Here is a 27,875-nt window from a genome sequence, read left to right as displayed (position 1 = left end):
GAGCTGTAGAGCTCTGGCATGTTGGTAATACAGTTTTCTGTGGTGACTTCTGAAATTTGTGATCACGAGTACTAAGCAGTAGCATTCTAGCAGCATTCTAACACAAGAGTTTTCAAATGCCAAGTCCTGTATTGAGGCACATGGAAACAAGAGACAAATTTTACTTTACAACTTGCCTCCCTCAAAGTCCATGCAGAATCTTGTTTGTCATGTTTTTACTTTAAAGCTGTAAGTACTGTAACATTTGCTTAGAGAAAATTGTAAGATTGAGCAATGTTAATATTAATTACAGCAGAATTTCAAATAAGAAGCTATTTCCTGATACAGAGATTCCTCAAGTTTGAGTTTTATTGATTTATGGCTCAGACTTACGGTTGTATAATGTTTGCATAAAGTGTTATGAAGTTTGCTTTTGAGACAAGTCAAGTAGAGCAAACTGTTAGGCAAGCCTATAAAATATGTGTCCTGTGAGTCAGATTTGACCTTCAGGGCAAGTTTTTGCCCCAGGGAAACGGTACATGCCATTTGCCTGTTCCTTAGTAGAGCAGGAGTATGCTTGCCTTCATGTCTGGGTAGCTCCAAAATAGATCCTTGAAAAGAGAGATCTCTAATCTGGTTAGAAGGCACACCTATTTATTAGGAGAGATGCGTCTTTTGTCTGCTATTCTGTTTTGAGAAATATTTTTACATGGAAGTAGACCTTTCTGTGGAACTATACACAAACCACTCTAGAAAGTGTTTAGTAGTGTACCTCTGTGAGTCTGAAGTAGTCATAAAATTCTTCCCCATGTTTCGTAACCATCCTCATCGCAGCTATTCTGTAAACTGTTCTTTGCAGGCTCAAGACTTGGAAAATTTAATTCAGTGAGAGCCTCGTATTTAAAACAAAGGAAACAGTGTTTAACTTCAAAAAGATGCAGGGGGGAGAAGCAACACAGAAGGAGAATTTTCAAGGGAGGAATTTTGTTGGTGGTTATTTATTTTGTTCTTTGCTTGTTATATCCTTTGTTGTTTCATTTACCGTTGTGTCTGCTTGATTTTCTAATTCCCATACATACGTTATCATTCTACCTAAGGAATCTTCTCTCTATAATTTAATTGATAAACTCAGGTTGTATTTTAAAAAAAAGTCTTCTATTTTGTTTGTTTGCTTTGACCATTTGTGTATTACGTGGTATCTGCTCTTACAGCTTTGTGACCAAAGCATTCTAATGGGGAGACCTCATCTGCTGTTATGCTTACTTGTTGAACAACAGCAAATAGCCTGCCAAAAACTTCTATTATTGACATAGCTGCATCCACACTGGGGATTCTTCTGGGATATCTGGAATAGGGTGAGAACCATAGCCCCTATTATCAATATTTTTTCAGATATTTGTGGAACAAGTCCTGGTGGAAAGGGAGATACGGCTTGTTTGCTTAGCTCTTACACAGGCAGGGGTCTACTTTGCTCTCAAAACTTAAACTAAGTGTTAAAAATAATCTACACATATACTATAAAAGAATGGCAGTTGAAGGTTATAATCATAAAATCTTTCCTTTAGAAATTATGGTAATTTTGAAGGAAAGTAAACAATATGGATTCTTGACATCTGTGGAAGAGATGTGGTGGCTATCATGGTAGAGTCCGAATTGGAGGGATTTTGAAGGTTTGTTCTTACTCTTAATAAACTGTGTTCAATGCCCTTTTTCTATATTTTATAAATTATGAATAGAAAGAAAAGGATGATCCATTCTTGTTCTGCTTACTGTCTCTAGGCCATTTTTCTCATCTCTGCATCATTTCCTTTACCGCACCCTTATCCCATGTCATGTTATTATATAGGATTTAAATTTTCATAAAACAAAAGCATTAACTTGGTCTTGATCTTAGTAGTTTCTAACAAAAGCACAAACACTCAAAATTGAGAATGCCAAGAGAAAGGACGTATTTAAAGATAAAATTATTGATAGTAGAAGAAAACAGTGTGGCACAGTAATACGTAACTTGTTATGGTGGAGGGACAATAACAAAAAGGGTGCTGGCATTAATTCCTAGAGGCAAGGCTTTGGTAGCAGTGAAAGTAAAATGGCAGATAGCATGAAACTTTAGTAGAGTGGATAAGGATTTGTCAAAAACGCTGCAGTTGTGTCCTTTTGGCAGATGTTCTGTTGTTTCCTAAAAGCTTTCCTGCTTGGGACCAAGAAATGTGAGGGAGGCTGAGGTGTTCCCTCAGTGCCAAACAGCTGCACAGCACAAAGATACAGAGACAGCAGTTTGGCTTGTTGATGGCCATCCTACTTGAGCTGCTGATGCTGCTGAATATTTCTGTGGGACTGAAGCCTTTTGTAAAAAGCAGAGGAAGGTTGTTTGCACGTAGTGTAGTTGCTGTAGAATGACGGTTGCTGTTGGCCTTTTGATGCTTCTGGGGAAGAAAGGGCTCCTGCGTGTGCTGTGACTTACTGAAGCTCTTGAATTGTGAAATGACAAAAAAGCATTGGTTTAACTTTAAATCGTAATGTTTTCATTTAAAATGCTGTTTTGATCTTAGGAGTCCTTCTGCTTATATGCAAAACCTTCTAACCAAGAGTTCTTAGACATGCAAGTGGGTACTTTTCAGTATAGAGAATAAAGCTGACATAGCGCAAATTTCACTACTCTACCTGCACTCTATTTAAAAAAAGTAATTGTGGTCAGTGTGCAAATGAATTTTCTTTTTCCCCCAAATAAAAGGAAATATAAAAGACAAAGGAAAAGCTTTTATCGTAAAAGATCCCAATTCAAAGCATGGGCCTCATCTGAATTTAAATGCTATAGGAGTATTTCTAAATAGTAGGTGAACTAAATAAAGTTTTATAAGTTGAAAGAAGTATTTTTAATATTTAATAGAGAACGAAAACGATTCCACATGTATGCTGAACGCTTTTGAACATGTTGAAATAAGAAAATTCACTTTCTGTACGTTAGAGATAAAACCCAGTATTCTACTGCTATTCAATCAATTTTGTAGCATAAGGACTTGCAAGTGCTACTGGCCTCTACTATATTGAAATGGTTTGAGCATAATAATTTCACAGAGATTTATATCTTGTTTCATGAACAGAAAGGAGAATCAGAGTTTTAGCTCAGTTGCAGGGTGAAATGAAAAAAAGTTGTATGGGTGATTTTATACAACTAAGACAATTTACCTTTTCCCTCAGACAATCTGGTACTTTCTCCTTTAAATTAGTATGACTGTTTCTCTGAATTTTTGTGCTTGTCACTGGTGATTATTAATGTGACGCTGTATTTTTTTAGCAGTGCAGATTTGCAACTGTGTGACTCTGATATCAGAGCTTTCTTGTGAATTGTTTGAGCAGCTCATGTTTGGCTTCCTTTCAGGAAACTTAGTGCATCGTTTTTACAGGAAGTTCAGTCTTCATCAGGCACTCTGACATTTGCTCTTCTGTAAGGGCTGTGTGCATGAGCAGCAGGCAGAAATGCAGACACTGTGCAGATACATCTTGCTCCTCTTTCTCCTCCGATTTTGTTTTCTCTGGGCTGGGAACTGGACACCTGGTACATTCTGCTGTGTTTCCACTTTTTTTTTCTCACTGACAGTCACTTTCTTAATCAACCACTCTGTAGAAAAGACTAACTTAAGTATTCTTGTGCATCTCACATCCAGTTGCTGCTGACATAGGATTTCCATTTTCCATCATTCATTTGTTGCTGAATGTGTCTGATTGCTGGCCTAGGCTCCTGGAGCCTCTCTGACCTTTAGCATAAGGCAAACTGTTGTTTGAACTCTATCTGAATCACTGTGCAAGTACGATCTTCATTTTATTTCATTGCTTATCGATGAATGGCTTATCATTTAATTCTTTCCTTATGTGTAAAGTTTGTAGCAAATGCTTCATCTCTAGTGGATTTTACTTACATTTTTTCTTCTTTTCTGCCCTCACAGACCAAAGGGGCTCATCTCATCCTGTATTTTTCCCTTTCCTCTACTCTTTGCCTCCAGTGCTGTCTTCTTCTGGGTGTTTACTATCTGCTCCTTTTGATGTTTTTGCCCTGCTGTTGGCTTAGTAATGTAAAATCCCAAGTTTTTGCATGTTCCTTTTGGCTACTGCCCATTTGCTTCTCCTGTTTTGTTCTCCTCGCTGCTGTGCTTTACTTCTTTCTTCCTTTGGATTTCTGGTACTCAATAGCTGATGCCAAACCTTACATCAGCTCTAGATTGCTAGAAATAATAGCACAGGGAGTGCAGCAGAGAGGTCAGAATATCAGATACCAATTTATATGTTACTATTTTTGTAACAATCTTTTGTTTCCTTGCCTTACTCACCACCTTTTCACATTCTCCATTCTTTTTTTTGTTGTCTTGTTTTTACTCCTATATCTTTCCTTCTGCATCTCGTTAATTTTGTTGATAGCAGTACTGTGAAGTGTTTAGAATTATAGAGATGATTCAAGACAAAGCAGTAAGAGCAAGGGCTAGAGACATCTGAGCTGCAACACTTTTTGGAGTCTTAGGAAATTTTGTTTGTAGGGTCAGTGGTGAATAAACCCGACCTTTGGGTGTTTCTCTCTCAAAGGTGAGTGCTGAGAGGGCTTGGCTGTGAAGCCAGCTCTGCTCTTTGCCTCACCATTCCATCTTCTTTCCCATAGTTCAACAATGACTAGTGTGTCTGTGGTTGTTGGCCTTTGGAGGAAGGGAGTAGAAGATGCTGGAGCCAAGAGGACCTGTTTGTGCACTGGTACAGCCTGTGGCTATTAATGACATTCAGGTTATCTCTCCTGTCTGATACATCCTGTTGTGCCGCTTATGAAGCAAAACCCAGCAAGATATATCCTGTTGTTTGTAGCTTCTCTTTGAAGTTTGTTTGATTTGGGAACAAGTAACACAATGGTGAGAGGCATCAAAACTCTTCCAAATATTTGATTTAATGCATTAGTTTCATGGGACTCCTGTGCACCTTTATGCATTGTTATAACCATATGTTGTAATATGTCCTAATTGCCTAAGTGCTGTGATTGTGATGCCAATAGCTTGGATTTTATTATTTTTTTTTTTTTGCGTCTGGTGGTTAATTAACCTTCTTTTCAAAATTAGAGCTCCAGAAGCAAACAGTGCTGTTCCTCAGTGAGATGGGATTGTGTTGGTTTTGCACCCCTTTGTATCCTTTATAGCTTTGGGGAATGCCTTTATGCTTACTGAATTACCAATTATTTATGGTCAGGGAATAAATCACTTTTGCCACTTCAGAAATAACAAAAAACTAGTTACCTGATTCTTATTTTGTGTATCATTTTGTTTTCATATCCAGTTTTTATGTCACCACTCCTTAAAAAACAACATTTAACAGGAACAACAAAAAAATAAACTAAATCGTTATGCCTCTAAGTAAGCTGTGTGGAAAACATAAGAAGAAATACATAAGCATTTTACCTACATAGAAAAAAATCACCATAAATTAATCTGGCATTGTACATGTCTCTGCCATGACTTCCACTCTGTAAGTAGTTGGAATGCCGTGATACGTAAGAGTAAATACTCTGTAAGTTCTTTTCCAGTTCCCTAGCATAACATATGAGGTAGAAAATGGGTGGATAATTGTTTTAAAGGGAAAGCTTGAAGTAAAATTTCCTACTTTTGAACACAGCTTTATATAGAAATCTATCTCCCAGAAATCCAAGTGCTTGTTACCTGTAATGGCCTGTTTTGTGTTTGGGTTCTTGAGGATTTTTTATAGCAAGCTACAGCTGTTGTTCTCGTGATTCTGCAGAGAGCTGTGTCCCACTTTATGTAGATGCAGCAGAACAATCACTGCATTATGTGAATCGTTTTTATTTCTGTGTTATGTTCTAGAAAGAATTTTGTATCGTCTGCAAAGTTTATTATAGATGCTGATATTTTCAGTCTCACCAAAAAACTCTGCTAATGGTGGCAAGATTTGTGGATGATAAAGAAGCAGAATTTGCTGATAACCTAATGGTAATTAGAAGACAAAAGGATGTTTGGAGTTTTGAGATAGCTGTTAGTTGACAGGTAATTAAAAAAATGTGAAGGCTTTACTCAATCCAGCAACGATGAAAAATTGGATGTTGTTGTCATTAAAAGAATCAGCAGGCATTTCTTCATTTTGAGAAAACACTTCAGGGAAGAGGATTTGTAAATACAGAAATTCACTCCACGTGTTCAGTTGCCTATCAACTTTGTAAACCTCTGGCTGCCGGCCCTTTTCATGCTTCCCTGTGGTAACTGCTTCTTTTAGGGTATGTCAAAGATGTCTTTAAACAATTTCTGAAACTCTTCAAACAATGTGCGAGATCCCGCGGTGCTTCCAGAGGAAGGCACTGCAGGTGTCTTTGCACAGATTGAAGAGTACTTTGCCACCTTCTTGTGCACATGTGTCGCCTTCTCAACCTGTAAACACACATACACACATGCCATTCTCGTTGGCCCTTCTCAGATTGAGAGCTGACAGGATAAAATGCCTTTTCCCTTTGTCCCCCTCCAGCCCCATTTCTGTTATACCTGGCTCTCCCTGGATGCTCTCAGGCATATTTTAACAAAGTGTTCTCAGTGTGGGTCTTGCAAAACTCATACCAGCATTTTTACTACAGTATTTTCATTACAAAGGGCATCCTGTTTCATAATAATGTATTGTATTCATTTTGAAGATGTCCTCGTGTCTTACAAGAAACAGTTCTAAAAAAGTGGTTGATGCCGTTAGTTGGAACTTTGTTTTCCTTGTAAAGTCAGCATGGTATAAAAAATTCAGTGTGAAAAATTGATTTTAAAAGATAGATTGTACCTTGATGGTACCTTGTTATTTAGTTAATGTATGCTTTCTACGATATGGAAGCTGCAGTATGTGCCATTTATGTCCTAGAAAATATTCAAAAATAATTGCTGACAAAAGCCACTTCACAGGTTGACTCAGAGGCACATCTTGTAATCTGAATGTTAATATTCTGGATAGCTACGCAGAGGAATCTATTGATGTAGTTTGAAGATCCACATAGAGACTAGTCAGGATTTTAGTTAAAATGTAGGGAGAGAGACTGAGATATTTGAGTTTTCCCAGTTTCACTGCAGTGTAATGCTTATTGAGCACATAAATGCATACATATAATTTGTAAGGTTTTTGAAAAGGTGAGATTTTTTCTAGTCAGTTTGAAATGTTGCCTTTTATATTTCAGGAATTTATGTCTTTTCCAGAAGCAATGTGGAATTACCTTAATTTTACTCTAGAATACAAGCAGTTCCTGGTTTTACTGTACAATCCATGACTATCTGTCATGTGCTTTATTTTTCCCCTCAAGCTTGGGTTTGTGTTATGAAGAAGTACTGATAAGGAACAGAGGCCTGATTCTTACCTTCTTTGCATGTGGCCTCTTCAGTGTGATCTATGCGGAGGGAGCAGGAGCAGCTACCACTGAGATCAAACAATTTCCCAAGATCAAATTAGCATGTAGATCCTGGCTTTCAGCATTAGCAGACCAAAGCAGGACCTATCTGGCTTCTAAAGGAGTTCATCTGCTTACTGTCACCACAACTTTTTTGGGGAGGCAGAGAAATGCGAAGGATATTCTGAATTGAAATCCTGTTTTGTATTTTCCCAATATTTGAAAATGCCAAAGGTTATATTTTTTTACACCCAGCAGTTGTACATTTTTGTTCCACCCTTGTCCACCTGGAAAAATACTGCCTTTCTATCCTGATCTGATGTCGTGAACTGATCTGTCATGAACGAAGAAAATAAATAAGCACTGTTAGCTCTCTGGGTGTGTAGTCAGATGCCCAGGATGTAACTGGAAAGTACTTTTTTCCAGCGGTGGCATCAGCCAGCCTATCAGACTCCACGGGCATCTGTATCAGCTGCCTTGGAATTGCTTTTGATGTGATTAGGCTACTAATTAGCTGTCTCAATTTTTCTCTCCCTCCTGATGCTTTCTTTTGATTCGCTTTGACTCTGAGGAGCCTGTATTCTGTGCATGTTTGGTTTTTTTGTTTCATCTGAAATCCCTAATGATAGCTTAAACTGTCCTCTTTTTGATGAGCATTTCCCTGTGTTTACATACATTTTTCTGTTAAATGCATACATCGGGATTTTTCTCATAAGAGTAGCTGTTGTTTGGTGGAGGTATAAACAGTGTACTGTCAGTGGACATACGTGTCCATTTTAGGATTTTACAGTCAGAACGTGCATATTTACTTCATCCAAAACCAGCAGAATCACAGCACATGTTTAGTATGTGAATATTCACCAGATAGTAACCACACAATTAAATAATAGCAGAAGTGACTGTGTTAAGGCCCAGTTTGCAATGACAAGGGAGCAGTGAAACACGCTAATAGATTGTATGCTATAGCAATATATTGCCTTTTTATTGCTTTTCCACAGGCAGCAGATTCATGTATAGTTATTACTAGCTACATTATCTGGTAGTTTTCTATCAAAAAAGATTCAGTGTATTGAATCATTAATCCAGTATTTATCATTCTTATTGAAAATCCACTAGTGTTAGTACTGCATGAAATATTGATTTAAATGTACCGGTTTTGCTAAAGATTAAAAACATATTAACCTAAAAAGCACGGTATTTTTTAGTACATTTGAAACTATTCACTGTGGATGCTTAAACTGACAGTATTTCTGTGTTGTGCAAGGAATTAAAAAAAAATCTTTGACATATACTGTGACCAACGCCATCCCAATTTGAAGATGCTGAATGTTCATCCAACTCATATTTGAAATTTCGATGTGTATTGCTGTTACTGACTATCGAGAATAAAATTTTTGCTCATACATAGAGTGTAAAATGGGATCTTTTGTAGCAGCACACGGCCTGTTTAGAATGATATAACAGGCGCTGAATGTTCACATATCAAACAAAATGCCATCTTTCTGTAGAAAAGAGGTGTCAAAAAGTTTCTTTGTACCTTTAACGCATGTGATTATGTAGTACAAAATGCAGAGTTTGTAAAATTTCTTGAATATACAGGCAAAAAATGAATAATTCAAAACAACTCATAAGTTCTACATTCTATTGTATCTTTTATAACGCAGGCAGAAGATAGCATTGTGTTCCCAGTAGAGCTGAATTTGCACAAGTTACACCTCTGAAAATGCCAGATGGTCTATGGTCTACTTTTGAGAGCTGTCACATATGTAAAGATTTGAAAAAAGAAAGACAGCTGAATGAGAGCAGTGGATCATTAAAGAGAGAGTGAGAGTCCCTGGGTATCGCTGTGTTTTAAGAAGCATTGTGTCGTTCCCCATATTACACTTCTTTTTTTTAAGATAGACACAACCTTTAAAAAATAAGGTAAAAATATTTCTGTTTTAAACTGAGTGGTTGTGGCTTAATCTTGGAACTGTCAGTTGCTTTTGTTCTTTATGCTAGAATGCGGTCATATGGTTCCTAATTGCTTTCAAGTGTGTTTTAACCGTAAGATTCAAGTCTCCCTAATGCAAAATTATCAATAAAGTTAAAATAAATTTAAATTAAGATAACTAATGCATTTGGGATTTTGTTCCGTTTTGATTTGACCTGCGTATCACATGTGAATACTGTAAAGTCAATCAGCTAAAAAGTTGTGTGGTAATGAAACAAGACAGAAGTAAGGGTGCTTTGGGAGCAAGATTATAAAAACAATAAAAAACAAAAAAGCACATTCTTCCCTTCCCCCACCCAGGACAAAACAAAACAAAAAAACAACACAATCTGCCCACCTTAGTAAAAATAATAATGGAAGCAAAGCCAACTAACTTCTTAGATTTCTATTCATCCACAGTTTGATAGAAAATATCATAATTTTGTAGATTGAATTTAGGATAATTTCTTAAGTTACTGCATTATAATAGAGTACCAGAAATACACAAATGATTGCACAGTGCAACCACCAATTTAGCTGGCTTGGAAAAGGTCATAACTGTCAGTTTTGGAAACTTGCATGTCTAGGCATATGGAATTTTTAGTATCGTCTGTTGCTTATATGTACCAAGGAAGTACTTTTAGGCCATCTACTACTATCTATCTACTACTATGTTGTACTTTTAGGCTATCAGTGCCACTCTGCAGCTGGGAATCATAGGAAGTGCAGTATAAAGAAAGTATCTCTGGATGGAACATGAAAAGTGCTTTTCCTTAATAACATTTACATTTGAATGGGATAGTGAGAATAAAGCTATGAGGAGTTACGAGCATGAACATTAAACTTCAGAGAGTATTAATTTTGATTTCTGATACTGCTATTGATTTCATTATTGACTGAAGTTAGGTCTATGTTGAGAACTTTTTAATGGAAGAAATAGCTTTTGAAATATTTTTTGTGCACACATGGAAAATCCTACATAAAGGATTCCTTGTATTATGCTTGTAATGAATCCACTCCTGTTTCACAGTTGTTTTGGAACTCTTAGGATAGTCTGGAAATGTTAACAGAATATGTGCGTAGAGTTCAAAAGTCCCTGGAGGTATTCAAGGGACGTGTAGATGTAGCACTCAGGGACACGCTTAGTGGGCAAGGTGATGATGGGTTAGTGATTGGTCTAAGCGATCTTAGAGGTCTTTTCCAACCAAAATGATTCTATGATTGTATGCACTAATGCAAAGGTATTTTCAGTGAAAGGAACAGCTGCTTCAGTATTGCCATTGAAAACATTTTGGGGCAAATTAGTTCAAGTGCTCCTTGATAGCTTTGTGCTGCCACTCTGGAGCAGTTACTGCAGGTAATGGAAGTGAGGCATCTTTGTCCCTGCTACATCTCTGGGGAGACTAATAGCATAAAAGTGTACCCAGCACTTCCTTTCATTCCTGTAAGAGAAAATTCTCACTTCTGTAAAGAAAGTGTGCTGTTAGGGTTGCTTTGACCTACTCTGATGTTGGCAGTGTGGATTGTCTTCTTAAAATAGTACATGTTGTAGCTAAAACTATCCAACAGAATGTAAAAAGATCAACCAGTTCTTTCTTTTCTTCAATGTTTAAACTATTTTAAAAATATCTCAGTTTGCTTATGAGTGTGACAAAGACTTTGATTAAGACTTGTCTAATCTGGTAAATTAGTAATCATTTGAGGAAGCAATCTGACGGTGGTATCGAAGTCCTTGATAAAAGGGAAGCATCGAGACTTCATGAGGCCAATTCAGAACTGAGAGTTCGGAAGACTTTGCTGCCGTGTGCATCGTGGTAGTATTTGTCCGAGTTTAGTCACATCTACCTGATCAGTGTGTCTGTTTCTTTTAAAGGAAGATAATTATCTACACATATTATTATATTATATGTAATCTACAAACAAAGCTACACTGTGAAATCATCAGAAAATTGATATGAATCGTTTGAAAAGAAAACGAACTGCAGTTCTGAGCGGTGTTTTCCTTTTCTACTGGTTCTGTTTAATCTTGCTCCTTTCAGTAAAATACGGGCTTTTTCCTCTGCATAAAATCTGAAAACAGTTGAAGATAGGCCTGCTTGAAAACCTCTTTATGTCCAGGCATGATAAAGTAGTGATTTTGATTAGGAGAGGTGATTGGGCTGATGCTTTTTGATTATGAAATTTTGTTGTGTTACTATCTGTATAGTTTAATTAGTTTCAGAAGCAAGTTGGCTTCTTTAAATAAAAATCCTTAATTGGAAACTAGTGTTTTTATTATAGAGATTCACATTAAAAACTTATCTTCTCTTTTCTCTAGATTTATAGACTTTAAATACATGAAATATTTCTAATATTATTAAAAATAGACTCCTTTATGATACTCTAGCTTAACAAGGAAAGGAATGATCATGTTTCATGATCTCTAATTAGCATGATTTTATAACACATTTCTCTTGGAGTCCTAACCAGGACACTGAGGTTCCGACTTTGGCAGATTTTGTATTTTTGTCCGACCATTTCATTTCGCTGTCATTAAAGCCCTAACGTGTCCATTACAGCCATTTGTAACTTTGTGATTGTGAAATACAGTGGGGGGACTCTATCCTGACATGGCTTTGTGCTGTGTTCCCCAAACTTCCTGAAGATTTTGAATATTTTTGCTCTTTCAAGCAATCCATGAGCTTAGTTTCTAACTGGTATTAATTACTTGAATATTCTTATTCATATCTAATATACTGGTCCTTGGTGGCTATCTTTCGGGGTGGCCTTCCCTTGTCACTCTGGTTGTTTCCTAGAGACTGGCATGTTGTTCAACCAGCAGTTTCACTTCTGTTACTGCAGACTCTATCTTCCATGCTTTTCATTTTTCTTTCACTAATTCTTCATTAGTCTCTCTTTTAACTAGGGTTTACCTCAGTTTTCATTCTTTTTTCATCCCTCTCTGGGCTTTTTCCTTCTTTCCGTTGCTTGCCTTGATCTCTCTGCCCAATTCAGAGAACCACAAACAAGTGCAGTGATGAACAGGAGATTCTGGGCCTCATCTAGACATGAATGAGGCATTTTATAAATGTTTAATTGTAACTATTTTTAATCTTTCTTGTTTTGTCTGAGGATGTTAATTTTTGCCCAGTCTGGCCTAAAGTATTTAGTGTTCAATTTACAGTTTTAATTAACACTTTCTTTCTCTTTCATTTTAAGCACAACCTCAACGTTTGCCTCAGCCAAATACTTCAGCACTGGAAAGGGGTGAGGAAGAAAGCAGCAAAGTGCAAAATGGCCATGCGGGCTTGAGTAATGGAAGTGGAATGCACAACGGGGTCAAGCATGCGTCTGCAGACAACAAAAAACTTTCATCTCCTGTTTCAGAAAAAATGCACAGGAAAATTCAGTCCACCTTGTCTGTCAACAGCAATGGCAGCAAGAAGAGTAAAATAAGCTCTGCGTTTTCTCAAAAGCCTTCACCTGAAGGTAAGCAGAAATTCTTATTAAAAAAACAAACGGAATGTAGACTAGCCAAACCCTATTCTCACTAATAATTACACAATCAACTGAAAATAATTGAAGAGCATGACTCATGCTCCAGAAGCAAATAGAAATCATTATGATAAAAAGCAAGTTACTTCCCCAAAGGAAACTATTAAGTATTTGAAGGAAATTGAAGCAATGGGAGATTTGTTGCTTTCAAATATTTTGCCAGCATAGTCTGGTGATGTTTTCTTCTTTGTAGTTAATATCATGAACTGACAGAAACTCCTGTCAACATCATCACAAGTATATCAGGAAAAAAGTTAAAGCAGTAGTTGAAAACACAGTAAATACTTAATTGCATTAATGGCAGGCTCCACAACAGTAGAGTTTGCTTTTGAGAATGTTGTTAGCAGATGATATTCTGACTACCTGTGAGGTTTGAACACTAAATAAGAAAATTTAGACCTGTTTATTGATAATGAATGTGCCTTATGTTGTAAATAATTTGCATGAAGAAGCTTCATGCTCCCAGTGCACAGCTTAAATAAGCAAAAGTAAATAATTTTGCTTTGCATTTTAGCTGTTCGTGTGTTTTCACTGCTTGCAATTACTCTAATGGTCCCAGTGTTCCCGAGCCTTTCCTCATTCCATTGCTTTCCCATTAGCACTGATATACTCAGAGAGCTTTGCTCCTGCCTGTTACAACAAGGGTGCAGAATCTATATAAATTTTATTTGTTTGAGATTGTTATTCTTACAGAGTGCAGGCAGGATGCATAGATGTTACTAGTTAAAAATAAAAAAAAAAAAAAGAAAAAAGTGAGAGGTGAGTAAAGACAGATTTTCAGAGAAATGGGAGACTGCACTGTTCAGTGAATTGGGGAGGATTCATAGCCGGGATGAAAGCAGAAGGGATCAGAAAGACTGTATGTAGTGGCCTGAGTGAAACCCACTGATTTCAGTGGAGTGACTTCTCTTGGCTTCCACTACTTCAATCAAACCTACTGAGTGAATCTATGTAATAATATCAAGTAGAGCTTCACTTGTACTGTGCCATGGGCTGGTCCTCTTTGCTATACCCTATTTTCATATATATCTTCAAGAACCCAATTTTATTTTTCAGTCGGGTTTTTGGTCCTTTAAAATTTCTTTCCCAAATCATAATGCTGTACTTGATATATTCCCCTCATCTCTTTCTATTTTGTGAAAACTGTTTCACCCTCCAGTGTGGTATATTTTTGCGTACATTGCTCCTTCATGCAATATGCAGAATGTATGGAAATGTAGAGTGATTCTTATTACAACATTTAGTTTCTTGACTTATGTAATAGCTAAGATTGATTATATTCAGAATTATACGTATAATCTTGTAATGTCTTAATTTTCTTTGTTGTAAGTCGGAGGTGTTCTGAGTAGCTTGACCCACCTTGCAAATATTTGTTGCTCTGTTTTCTGCTCCTCAATACAAGTGAAACATAAGTTGTATTGTTCAATGAATAGGGTGTATCCAGAGTATTGTGATACGCCAGTAAGGGCAATAGTTGTTGAAAAAATACATAGTTTTGAAATGTGTTTTGCCTTTCAGTTCTGTGCAGCAGTTTTAAATTTGTGTTTACACAGTGCACATATGGAAGCCTTACAATAGTTTCTTCAATTTTTTCTGCCCATGAGGCTGCATGGAGTAACTGTAGGCTATGAGTAATAGCCTCAATCAGGGACTCTGGCAGCAGTCAGTTGACATTCAAAAAATAACACAAAGAACAAATCATAATGTAAAGAAAAATAATTTATCCATAGTATGAAAAGAAACGCTTATGAATTTAACGAGTGTTAATCCCTTATGAATACTTCTGGAAATCTATACTATAATCTCATCCTTGAGTCCTCTGGACTGTTGGCAATCAGGAAGATAACTGGTTTTGTTAAGTAAATAAAAGCAACCAGTGAAAAATTCAGTATGGAGTGCTACTCCCCACCAGAATCCCCCTATCACAGTTAACAACTTATTAATTGTTCCATCTGCAAGCTCCACTTGTACTGCACGTTACATCATGTGAGCTTTAAGAATTGAAGTTGTATTGGAAATGCTTAAAATGTGAAAGACAGTTTGGTAGCAATGGTACAGAAGCTTAATTCTGTCTTTTTAAATGAGTCTATGGTGTCAAGTCATCATAGCAGGATATGCTGTTCAGAAACACTTTCACACACAGCAAGGCTTAGGAGGATGTAAGTGTACTCACTAGCTCTGTTCTTCTTCTGCATCTATTATTAATCCATATTGTCCCTGAAGAAATCTTACTGAACTTCATGACTTGCACTAAAAACAAACAACAACAACAACAAAAAAAACCACCCAAACCCCCCAACAAAGATATTAAGAAGTAGAAGGAATTTCTCTCTTAAAAACAAACAAACAAACAAAAACACCCAACAATTTCTGAACACTTTCAGTTCTAGAAAGTTTTCAAAGGGACTGGATAGATTTTGCTGCATGTAGGGAATAAAAGTTGTGTTTTTTGATTTTTTTAATTCCAAGAAGTATTAATAATATTCAAAATGATTTGTATTGAAGGTGTTGCAGTTCTTCCAAAGCTGTGTTCTGCAGACCATTGGTGAAGTGCATTGTCATTCCTGCACCTATTATGGGTAGCACAGAGAAACCCTGGAAAACTGAAAAAGCAATTGAAAAGGAGTTTAAAAAAAATTCTAGCTGCTGTATTTGGAGGCCTGTGTTTATCTGCAGAAGAGGAGAGAACAAACTCTTTTCTGCCCAAAGCAACTTAAAGAGGGAAGGAAGTCTAAAGGAGACAGCAGTGAGGCAGATGTACAGTAAATCTAGGTATTAGGAATGAAGAGAGTGTTAGTGAGTACATACACATGTATCAGAATGGTGGAAGGTAGATAATAATGACATACGTAGGATTGCATAAGGAAAGAGAAGTTGGATAGTGGGAGGGATGGAAGTAGAACTTAGTGTGATGGAAAGGAGCAATAAAATGAGTTAGTTACTAATTATTTTGTTAAATAAAAAGCAACCTTTTCTACCAGAAACATATGGAGCTTCATGATATATTTTTTGTTGTTGTTTGTTTTGTTTTGTTTTGTTTTGAGAAAGCAATTGTTGATAAAAGTAAATAAATAAATGATGTACAGAGGAAATACTGGTTTTGAAATGGAGCTCTCACTTGTGGTCGGGTTGCTGTGACCACACAAGTCCACAAGTCACTACATTTCTTAGGGTGGTTACCACAATTCTAACAGCTTGCTAGAATCTGAGTTTAGGGTGACTGGAAAGGTGATAAACTAGGAGCAGACTGTGAACCCAATTCTTTCATATACAGTAGATTTTACTTCATTTCTTCCCAGGCCATCTGAACCAGGAAGGCAGGATAAGGCATCTTCTTCCCAAATTCTGTTTTGTTTTGTTTCATAATGCAGATAGGTTATAGGAAGTGAGATAAGCCTGGTTGCAGGAGAGAGACGGATAAAGAAAAGTCTTCTGAATTGTGTATCCTCATGTATCCTGCATTAGAGATGCAATGAGCAATCTCACACAACATGTGTTTTTTTCTTGAAATCAGAAGTTGAAAATTCAACACTTCAGGGTGCATTCGAATGCAACAGTTTTTCTTCAGTTAGTATAAACTTTATCTGCTTTAGATGTTGGAAGTGATGAGCCCTATTTGACTTACGTTGCTGACTACACTAATTAAAGTATCCAGTGTGATACTGATGTCTTAACTGAAAATAAAACAAATCCAACCAACAGACCCGTAGCTGGGGTCTTAAGAGCCTGTATGTGTAGTTACACAGAAAGTGGTGAGTTGCTGCCTTAGCAGGATAACAGACTTCTCTGTTTGAAGTAGTGGATCTTGTTTTGGTTTATATAACATTATATAAACTGACATGGTTTTCAGTCAACTTCCCTTTCCTTTTGGGCGTATGATTTTGAATAGGATTTTTTTTTCTCTCTCAAATGCAGTAGTTTTTTTTGTATACTGTCCTGTCTCTGGATTGGTATCACAGCCTAATGTTGCAGAAATACCTGCTGGCCATTAAAGTTTCTCCTTTCCACTTTTCTTTCATCTCTTTCCCTTTTTCAGTCNCTCTTATTTACATTTCTGAAATCCATCCCACCAGCATTTAGGCAGCTACTTAATATCTTTCTAACCTCTCGTGCCAAACTTTCTAATGTTATCTTTTGGAATTTGATTTATTCTGGAGCTCTGCCTGAGTACTTAACTATTTCTAACAGTGTTTTTCTTAGACAAAGTTGTGGCAGAAGGCAGTTGTCAGTCAGTGTGCAAATAACATCAAATCATCAAAAGTGTAATTTTTAAGAAGGTATTTTGAAAAGTGGTGTATTTTAAGTGTGGTTTATATTTTGTTTGCATAGAAATCTTGGCAGGTGATTTACGCATTGTGTTAAAAGAGCAAGTGGAACACGGGGCCTGTAATGAAGAAAGGTCTTTCCACAGCATCTATTTTATAAGGTCACAGTCCAGCTGGCATCTGACTAGTCTCAGTATTTGCCATGATGAGCAATGGGAATGAAAGTTGCAGATTCAAAGGAAGCCTTAGGTATTGGAAATTTGCATGTTTCATAGTATGTTTACCAGCTGGATCGTTTTTCTTCTGAGGTTATGGCTATATTAAGAGTTTAAAATATAGGCTTTGATGAAAGTTTCCATTTGTGTTGTAATGTAATTTAACCATTAGGGCAATATTTTAATTTTCTTGATTAGGAAAGATGGTCTTCTTATATTTTAAAATGCTAAAATATCACCTGACATAATGTGTAACTTTCTTGTCCTCCATGTAAATAATTGTGGCTCTGTCATCCAGGGATAGATGTATTCCATGTGACAGATTGGTTTGTTCTCCCTGGATTTCTTATTTTCATGTCACAGTCTTACTGAGCACAGTGAATTTTCTAAAAGGGGATTGGTAGCAGAAGCTGCACAGGATCTGCATATATTATGGGCACGGTGTTGCATCTGCACACATGCAGCCACACAGTGAGCTGATGTCCCAGTCTGTGCAGACCTCCTACAAACCTGGGCTGGAGGTACTTCTCCACGGCTCACTCCTGTTGGTAGGTGAGTGCTGTGCTGCTCTGGCCAGGGCTGTTATCCCTCGCAGTGGGTTATCCCTTTGTGTAGGTTATCCCAGCCTGTGCTGGCAGCAGGAAGCCCACCGTGCCTGCTGGGGCTTCTGTTCAGGGCGCTGCAGGGGCTTGGTGCGATCCCCCGCTGAGGACCTCAGCCGGCACTTTGATTGTGGTTTTGCCCTTTTTTGATTATTGCTGTGAGACAGCGGAGTGCCTGGAGATTTGTTTTGAGTTGTCTGAACTCAGTGGATATAGTTAGTAAAAAGCTGACCAAGGTCACCATTCTGTAAGTGAGCTTATTTACCATTGCAGACAGGGAAACCTTTTATCGTATGTGACCAGCCTGTTTGGAATGAAAGCGTATTGGGTCAGTTTGTGAGAGGTTAGTGTCAAACGTTACAAAAGCAGCACAGATCAGCCTGCCTCTGTGTTTCTCTGTACACATTTTTCAGTTTAACTTCTGCAGATCTTTTACAGTATAGATGATCTCTTAAAATCTTTTTCTTAACTGGAACTGCACCTTTTAATAAAAACAAAGATGAGAGGATAAAAAGGAAGTTGAAATAAAAAAGTATGTTTCAGTATTTAAAGTAAATTAAATATAAGAGCAACGTGTACATAAATATTTTAGAAACAAATATCATGCATACTTGCACAAGTGCTTGAATACAAAAAATTAAGGTTGTTTTAATATTGTTTCATTTCCCTAACAGAATGTAACTTTATAACTGGGATGAGATATAATGTTGGAGCTTTGAGTATCAGTGGATAAACAGTTTTCACAGACTCACAGAATCATAGAATCGTTGCACTGGTTGCATCAAGTGTAACCAGCAGATTGAGGGAGGTGATTCTGCCCCTCATGGAGCTGTTTGAGTGGATCCAGAGGCAGGTCAGTAAGATGATCAGAGGGCTGGAACGCCTCCGCTGTGGGGACAGGCTGAGGGAGTTGGGGCTCTTCAGCCTGGAGGAGAGAAGGCTCTGGGGGGACTTTATAGCAGCCTTCCAGCACCTGGGGCAGGTAGTGTCAAAACGAGAGGAAATGGCTTTAAACTGGAAGAGTGTAGATTTAGACTAGATATTAGGAAGAAATTCCTTACTGCAAGGGTGGTGAAATACTGGAACAGCTTGCAGAGAGTGCCCTGAAGGCATTCAAAGCCAGGCTGGATGGGGCTTTGAGCAACCCAGTCTAGAGAGAGGTATCTCTTACTAGAGCAGGGGGTTGGAACTAGATGATCTTAAAGGTCCATTCCAACACAAACCATTCTATGATCATAGGAGATCATTCAAACCCACACTCTGCTAAAGCAGGTTCCCAGGAAACACAGGAAAGTGTCTGGGTGGTTTTTGAATGTTTACAGAGAAGCAAATTCGACAGCTGCTCTGGGCAGCCTGTTCCAGTGCTTCATCATCCTCAAAGAAAGTAAATTTTTCCTCACGTTCACATAGAACTTCTTATGTTCCAGTTTGTGTCTGTTGCCCCTTGTTCTGTCACTGGGTACCACTGAAAAGAACCTGACTTGACTCCACTTGACTCCTACCCTTCCAGTATTTATAAATGTTAATCAGATCAATCCCCCAGCCTTCTTTTTTGGAGGATGAACAGCCCCAGATCTTTCATCCTTTCTTCTCATAAGGAGGTACTCCAGGCCCTGCATCATCTTTGTGGTCCTCCACTTGACTCCCTGTAGAAGTTCCCTTTTTTGTTGAACTGATGAGCCCAGACCGGAACACAGTGCTCCAGATGTGGCCTCACCAAGGCAGAGTAAAGGGAGGGATCACCTCCCTTGGCCACATTTTTATAGTGCACCCCAGGATACTAATGGTCTTCTTGGCCACAAGGGCAAACTGCTGGCTCAAGGTCAGATTTTAAGATGCTGGTCTGGATATTATCTGAGGTATCTGTAGCCGGTTTAAAGTACCTGTTATTTGTAACATACACGCTTTTGCGCTGCAGCACAAAGTAGCTGGAATTACATCTGTGATCTAAGCAACAAAAACTTGACTGAGTTTGTTGAGATTCTGTTTGCCTTGGCGTTGTTTAAAGTTCCCTAACAAATCTGTCACTTTTGGAGATGTGCCAAAGAACTAAGGAAACAGCTTTACTTACATCTGTATATAAAAATGCCTCATGGAATGACTCTTTTAATTTGGGTCTTACTTTCATCCAATTCAAAATAAAAGGATAACTCTGGATGAACTTGTGTGTCTGAAAGTGGATCTTCTTTTTTCCCTTTACTTTGGCTTGCTCTTGTGAGAGATTTTCTCTTAGCTGACAGACCAAGCCTAACATAATTTATGCCATTCAGCAGAGCCCTTGGAGGTTGAGTGTTAGTCAACAAATGCGATACTGTGTTTTGATGAAATCATAAATGCATTTGATAAGAGAGCAAGGGCAGACATATCTTTTTTCTTTGTTAACGTGCAGAATATACCTCTGTGCAGCGTTTAACACCCCTCATCCATATTTTTGTGTAGCATTCATCTGTAGCGCAGTACTTCAGTGTTAATTAGGGAAAAGTGTGGTAGAAGAATTGAAAAGCAGTGGAAATTTGAGATTGTTACAGTTTAGTCTGTAAGTCTTGAGGAATGTCTTAACTTCATTAATGGATTTATATAATGAGAAACAGACTAAGTTCTCTCTCTTTGAAAGTATTAAGGTGAAAGCTTGAATTTCAATAAACTTGTAAGTTAGCTGCTCAGCAACAGTGCTGTATCAACAACAACAAGGTACATGGAGTTGAATCCTTGGTAAAAGGACACCTCTGATTCTTATTTGCATGACTATATCTAGTGGAAAAAGAAGAAGGAAAGCAAGTCTGGTTCAAAAAATAAAAAATAAAAGAGCCTTTTAAAGCAACATAGGTATTGTGTTGTGACTGATAGTGCTTTATCATTTGTTGAGCAGAAAAGACTCAAATATGTTCAGAGTTTCTGCAAAACATGTTACCAGGCATTAAGAACATCAAATTTACTTTTTTAGATTTCCCAACTATAATAAATGAAATTTAATTCCAGTTTGAATGAAGTGTCCCACTTCTCACTCATGCGCAGAAACTGTTAGGAATTTCATGTAGTAAGGTCAAAGCATGGAAGTGAAGTAGAGTCTTAATGTGTTACATTAGTTGGTCATGGAAGCAGGGAAAAATATCCAGGGTGCACGCAAGTACTGAAGTATATTTTAGTTGTGTCCAGGGTGGTACTGATACACCAGTCATTATCTCTTTGAGAGTGAGCATTTTATAGTATCTTCTTCATGGCTGTGTCTCTTTGGCCATGGCACAACACCTCAGCAAACAAAGAAAGCTTTGGACAGTTTGAAGTATGAATAAGGGTAGTTGAGAAGAGTGTGTGAGTTTTGTGTAATATGTTAATATGTTATGAAACCTTAAGGTCTCATATCACTGCAGTTACAAAAAACACTGTGATATCTTTTCATCTTAATAGTAATTATATCAGTAGATGAGAAGCGAAGACATAGGTTTCATACATGGAAGAAATTCTTCCAGTCATCCACCCAGAAAGAGAGGTATAGGTACTGCAGATGTATAGAGTTATTATTCAGAATTTAGCTGGTTAGTTAGGGCTAGGTAAGAGCATTCTTTGTCATGTGCTTAGTAATTGCTACATGGTTAGTTATTAAAAGCCAATGCCATGAAGAATATAAAAGCATGATTATTTCATTTTTTTTTCATTGAAGTGTAGATCAAAGTTTATTTTCACTGTACAAATGAAGACTGAGGAGATCAAGAAAAGGTATCTTCATGTTAATAAATGCTAGTTCACTTTAAGTAAAATTGTTAGGTAAGGATGAGTTTTACAATCCTGGCACAAGGAAATCAAAATAAGCAGTAGGAAAATACTCCTACAGTGTTTCAGTCAGTAAAGAAGAGATGGAAAGAAAGACTTAGAGAGATTGCATCATAGTACTAAAGACAAAAAATGATTATTTGTGTCTGCTGTTATCTTGGAACTATCATCATTTGAATCAGCACAGCCTCTCCATGTCAGTATTGACTTAGTATGAAGATTTTTTGTGTTTCAGGGAAAATATATTTTGGGTCCAGAATGCGCTTTTGTTATAACTTACGGACTGTTTTTCTTGTCAAGTAATTAATTATGATAGAAGTTATGTGAAAGTTGCTTTCTCACCCTGAAATTTTGTATAGCCCTATATGATGCAGACATGGTGACATAATTTATTTGTGTGTCTTATTTTCAATACTGATACTCAGAAAGTTTTATTGAGGTGTTTTGTTTACAAATATGTTTGTAGTTGAAAATTTGTTATGATATTAACTTCTTGCAGCTGTGTTTTAAAGATGCAAAATGGTAGATATCTCAGTTCCTCAAATATGAAGGCTTCTTAGATATAACTCTTGGCTTATTTATCTTTCTCCTTCACGTTAAAAGAAAATCTGAAAGGAGATTGTACCTGAACAAGTTTAACACCATCTCCATGACAACCAGCTAATTAATTGCCATTGGTATGGCTTTGGTCCTCTTCAGTGAACTGATACTCCCCAGCTTTTTTTTCACATATCTTCTGGGTTTTCTGTGAAGGTCGTTTATTTAGTGACAGCATATACTTAGAAAAAGCAGCCTTTCAATACAGGCAGCAACTTTCTTTAAAAATAGCTCAGTCTTACCTGTGTTTTCTTCCCAGTTCTACTTCCTGCACAGCAACGTGAGTTTTATAACAGGGTTCTTTCTTCTTGCTTTTCACTTCTTTTGATTGTGTTCATGATGTATATTGTGACTGTGACAACAATGCGATACAGGCATTCTCCATCTAATTTTGGACACTATTGTAGTTAGGAAGAGAAATGTATCTATGGCACAGTGGTGGTAGCGTAGCTAAGGTGGATAATTTCATTTTTGGGAAAGATTTTCTAAATGATGTTGAACTGTGAACTGCATTTCTGTGTTGGTGCATGCTAGTGTAAACTCAGCTGTACACTGTCTGGCCATCAAAGTTCCTGCAATCAGTTAAGATAATAACCTGATCATTTTTGATACTGTAAATGTTTTGGGAGTCTTGATATTACTATTGGAACCAATTGCAAGCTTTCCATTATGAGAACAGGTTCTAATCTATGAATTTTAAGAAGATTATATACTTGCTCAGAATAAATGACCATATAGCTCAATATCCTGTCTTTGCTAATGATTTCTTGCAGCAGATACTTGTGATGAATTTTAGGGACAGGAAAAGAACGAGATGGTAAAGGATATTTTCCCCAGAACAACTTCCCAGTATTCAGTTGTTTATGACTAAAGGAGTTAAAAAGTTTTGTAAAATGAAGAATGACAGTTTAGTCTAGTAAAGAACAATATTTTTCAAGCTGAACATTTTGTTCATTTTCAAGTTTCAGTTTTCTTTCTGGACTGGCTGTTCACTACCTCTTAGAATCTTTATAGATAGTACATGTTTGCTATGGGAGGACATATAATGCTTACCGTTGGTTGAAAGGTCTCATTCAAAATGTTGTGGGCAATAGCTCAGTGTTCAGGTGGATACCAATGGTGAGTAGTGTGCCCCAAGGGACAGTGTTGGGACCAGCACAATTTGTTGGTGATGTGGACAGTGGGGATTGAGCGTTCCTTTGGTAAGTCTGTCAATCACACCAAGCTGTGTGGTGCTGTCAACAGACTGGAGGGAAGGGGTACCATCCATAGATACTTTGACAGTCTCAAGAGGTGGGCCCATGTGAACGACATACCATTTGACAAGGCCAAGGACAAGGTTCTGCATCTTGGTTTGTGTTTGTCATGTCTAATCAATGTATTAATTGTTTGAAGCTATACCATAAATTTGTTCATTGGGTGACAGAGTTTTTTGCTGACAGTTCATGGAAAACTTCTGCGGTTACCTCAGGTAACTTATTAATACCTGTGAGAGATGCATTTTGACATTCAGTTATTGTTAAGAACTCTCTTGAAATGAAGTAAAACTTCAGAAGGATTGACAGGAGACTTGTATAGAATAAGGAAACTTCCACCAAAACTGGTAGTGAACTGGAGATTTAAGGCTACTTAAGTGACCTTGAAGTTAGGGAACGCGTTTTTTTATGATACTGGATTATGTCTACTCCGAATCACTGTCTTTCAACTTCTTATCTGACAATGTGATATGTATGCATTTAAAATAACATATTAATGTGTTTCTTTGTTTTTCCTTTTCTCTTTAATATGTGATGTTCTACTGAACTGATACACATGAAGATTGCTGTGTTCACTGTATCCTGGCTTGCTTGTTCTGTGAATTTCTCACCCTCTGTAACATTGTTCTGGGACAAGCATCCTGTGGCATCTGCACATCGGAGGCCTGCTGCTGTTGCTGTGGGGATGAGATGGGGGATGACTGTAACTGCCCGTGTGATATGGACTGTGGCATAATGGACGCATGTTGTGAATCTTCAGATTGCTTGGAGATCTGCATGGAATGCTGTGGGATCTGCTTCCCATCCTGAAATACTTATCTTTTCCTAGTTTTTTCTCTTAAAAACTGGAGAAAGCTTTTCTTTAAATACGTTTGAAGAAATACAAGGTAAGATTTTCACACAACCAACTGGTATTGCACTGCTCATTCTCGATATATAAATATTTTTTTAAGCAATCCTCAAATCTGTATTCTAACACACAAATTGTATAGTTTTGTATGTGAATCTCAAGCTACATTCCAGCTTCCTTTTGGCTTTGCAAATGGAAGATTTTATTGAAAATGAACTGTAGGCTTGCTGCTGCAGGTGATATATGCAAAGTTGCCATTTGAATTTAGTGACAAGTTTTGGTCAGAATGGAGACTACAGGGCAAAGTCTTAAGTACTTGTCTTTACCTACTTTTAATATTTAAATGCTCAAGGGGCTCTGTACAAAACATTCCTTTACAGGAGTTCTTAAGTCCTTTATTCAGTCTCTTTAGGGGTTGAAAACAGCCTATATTTTTAATCTAAGTTAAATTGTCAACACCAGTAATCTACTGTTGATTTTGCTAGCAACATCACGTTGACAGCATTTCTTTTGTTTTGAATATCTGGTTGGTTGGAGAGAGGTTCTTCATATTTTCCCTTGTTGGTAATACATGAATGTTTGGCAAACTAAAGTAAAAGTAGGTTTTGCCATCTATTAAAATACCAAGATTTTGTTGGTATCAGTCAAGATGGGAGAGAGAACTTAAGTTTTATTTCAGTACTAATATTACTTGAAATGCTTCTTTTTAGAAAGAGACTTCGGAAATTTATGTAGACATGAATATATCCTTACACTAACAAACTAATGGACTAATAAATCTTTAAAATTTGGCTATAAAACGGAAATTATCAATAGTTTACTTGAGGGTCAAAGCATAAATGATCCTGTCAGTTTTTGTTGTTTTACAGATAGTGTCGCATAATTTAATATTTATTTTTTCACTGTGTAGGAAATACCCATAAAGGATAGCACAATTGAAACATGGTATAAAGAGTAAAGTAATACTGAATCAGTCAAGGAATTTTGTTGTAAAAAGCAAATACAGTATTCTTACATATGTTTTAAGTGTTACTTAAAAAGAAGCTGTGTAGAAAATTGAAACTTTAAAAACATATATTCTTTTCAAAGAGGGATAACATGATCTGAAATGTTTGATAAGCCGGGATTTGGTTGGCATCTTTTACCCATTACACCATTAAGGTTGTCTAGTTAATATCTGTTTTTGTCATTGAAACTGTGAAATGAATTTGGTCCAACATATAAAGAGGTTTACGACATTCCCAGATTTAGGGAATAATGGTACCCATTTTCTTTCCCATTTGCCAGTTTATCCCCTTTACGTCTGTAAACTATTAACTTTTCTGCACAAACCACCTGTACATCTTGATTTCACATAGTGTAACTTTCCTATCTGCACTCCAGATTTCCCATTTGTAGTTTATTGGATGTAGTAAACTTGTTAAAAGGTCATCAGTAGCCAATACCTTTCTTCTGTTAAGTGATTTGACCATTAATGTCTCTTTCCTCTGTAGTGAATTCAGTTTATGTAAATGTGACAAACTAAACATTGCAGGAATGTGAAGCTGAGTCAACAAATTGTCTAACATTAAACCAAGCTTCTCCCTGTGAACACTGACTAGTAGTGCTTACTACTGCAAGTTATCACTGAAGGTAAAATAGCCAAGTCCTCATCTGTAATGGGAAGCTGGGAGGTGTCTTAACATCTGCAGTATTGTGGTATATTCTGGTGCAATGCAGTTTTACTCAGAAGGTGTCTTATCTATTTTTTGATTCATATTTTTTGTTTTATTTCCCCCTGTATGTTGGGCCAGATTCAGATCTGTGTTGCATTAACTAAGTACATTTCCATTAATGTCAGAATTTTCCATTGGTGTAGCTCCAGTTAGGGAGCACAAAGGTATTATGGTAATAGGCAGGCTAATAAGCAATCATATAGTTAAATTGATAAATTCCCTGAGCTCAGAATCAGGCCCATGGGGCTCAATTATGACTCCTAAAAGTCTAAACCACATTGGGAAGGGGGAAGAGGTGCATTGGTTGAGTGGCAGTGCCTGGAGGCATTTTGCCTTTGTAAGGCATAATGCCTCTGGGGAAATTGGGGGCATCACGGTGAGCACTGGGACTTGATGCACCTTGGAAAAAGTGTAGACAGTGCTTCACCCATCGGAGGCCTATGGTTGACACAGTAGTGATAGGGACATGTTCTCTGGGGCTAGGTAGCAACACTAGCTGTCCTTCCTTGTGTCCTCATCACAGAGGGGTGAGTTATGGCTGTTCTTTGTCTGTTTGTGCTTCTGGAGGCGGGAAAAAGGACTTCCTGTCTCCGGTACTGCTGGGATGTCTCTGCCTGAGCAGTTTCCGCTTTGTGTTTGGAAAACTGTACATTTGCATTTGAAGCTTTCAGTGAATACTGGATGTTAGTAAAAATTATTTTTACCACAGGTTAAGATAGTATAAAAATGTAAATGTCAATCCAAGGAGTCTTTTTTCTATGTACAAATTCATACAGTTTACATAAGCCTTGTTTCTGCTTAAAGGAACTCAGATATTTTTTTGCTTAACTGAAATTATGAGATCCTGAGAAATGTTTTTACCATTAAGAATGTATTTTCAGCCCTGTTAAAATACAAGTTCTAAATACAAGAAGTCTATTTAGAAGTACATGCATATGTACAAACACTCCTACACGTGTGCACATACAAACATATACAGATACATTACTTTTTTCCCACTTCCTTTGTGAAATGCTAAGAACTGAAAATGCTGTGTCTGTTTACCCTTACATTGATTAGAACTATCAAAGTATTACAATTTAAAAAATAAAACGTGGGATTTGTTTGTCATTTAAATATAATCTGCTACTATTTGTCATAGAGATATAAGCACTTTTGTAAAATGTATCTTCGTAGCAGAGAATATTAGTATGTAGTTTAAGGACTTTCTTACTGTATTTATATTATTAAATTCTGTTTTGTAATTTTCACTCCATAGGCAATCTTATAAGCACCTTGTGTAATTAAAACAAGCAGAATTAGGAGACAAATGTGAAAATATAGTTTAAGTAAAATTAAAACATCAGAACTGTGTTTTATAACTGTTCTTGTGAACCTGTACAGTGTTTCAGTATATAGCTCTGCGAACTGGCCCATTTGAAAAAATGGTAACTTGCTTTTTGTATTTTATATTAACTGGATGTGCTATTCTCAAACACTATTTTGAAATAAAGATCTTTATTTTGAAACTTTGGGATATCTTCTTCTACTGAGTTATTGTTCTGAATAATATTTTTTGTCTTATTTGTGCTTTTTCTCTTACTGCATTTATTAAAGGCTTAGGCCTTCAAGTGCTTTGCACAGAGAGTTTGAGACAGTGTAGGCGAGCAGTCTTACAGGTGTATTTGTTACAGCTGAGGTGCTCGTTCAGATCAGCAGTGGAACAGTTTATTATTAAAGGGGC

General features: G+C 37.1%; 1 protein-coding gene across 4 annotated transcripts in view; it reads left to right on the top strand.

Moving 5' to 3' along the window:
• Positions 1-27,665, top strand: part of MDFIC (MyoD family inhibitor domain containing) — a 47,777-nt gene extending 20,112 nt beyond the window's left edge. For all 4 annotated transcript variants that reach the window (XM_015853769.2, XM_015853796.2, XM_015853788.2 and 1 more), the window contains exons 4-5: positions 12,546-12,815; positions 24,150-27,665. In XM_015853769.2, coding sequence (XP_015709255.1) covers positions 12,546-12,815; positions 24,150-24,397 — 518 coding nt within the window. In that variant the 3' untranslated portion in view covers positions 24,398-27,665. The remainder of the gene's footprint in view (positions 1-12,545; positions 12,816-24,149) is intronic.
• The last annotated feature ends 210 nt before the right edge of the window (positions 27,666-27,875 follow it).

Source organism: Coturnix japonica, chromosome 1 (assembly GCF_001577835.2).
Source record: "Coturnix japonica isolate 7356 chromosome 1, Coturnix japonica 2.1, whole genome shotgun sequence".
Taxonomy (NCBI): domain Eukaryota; kingdom Metazoa; phylum Chordata; class Aves; order Galliformes; family Phasianidae; genus Coturnix; species Coturnix japonica.
Note: the sequence above shows the minus strand (reverse complement) of the source record. Positions and strands in the feature narration are given on the sequence as shown.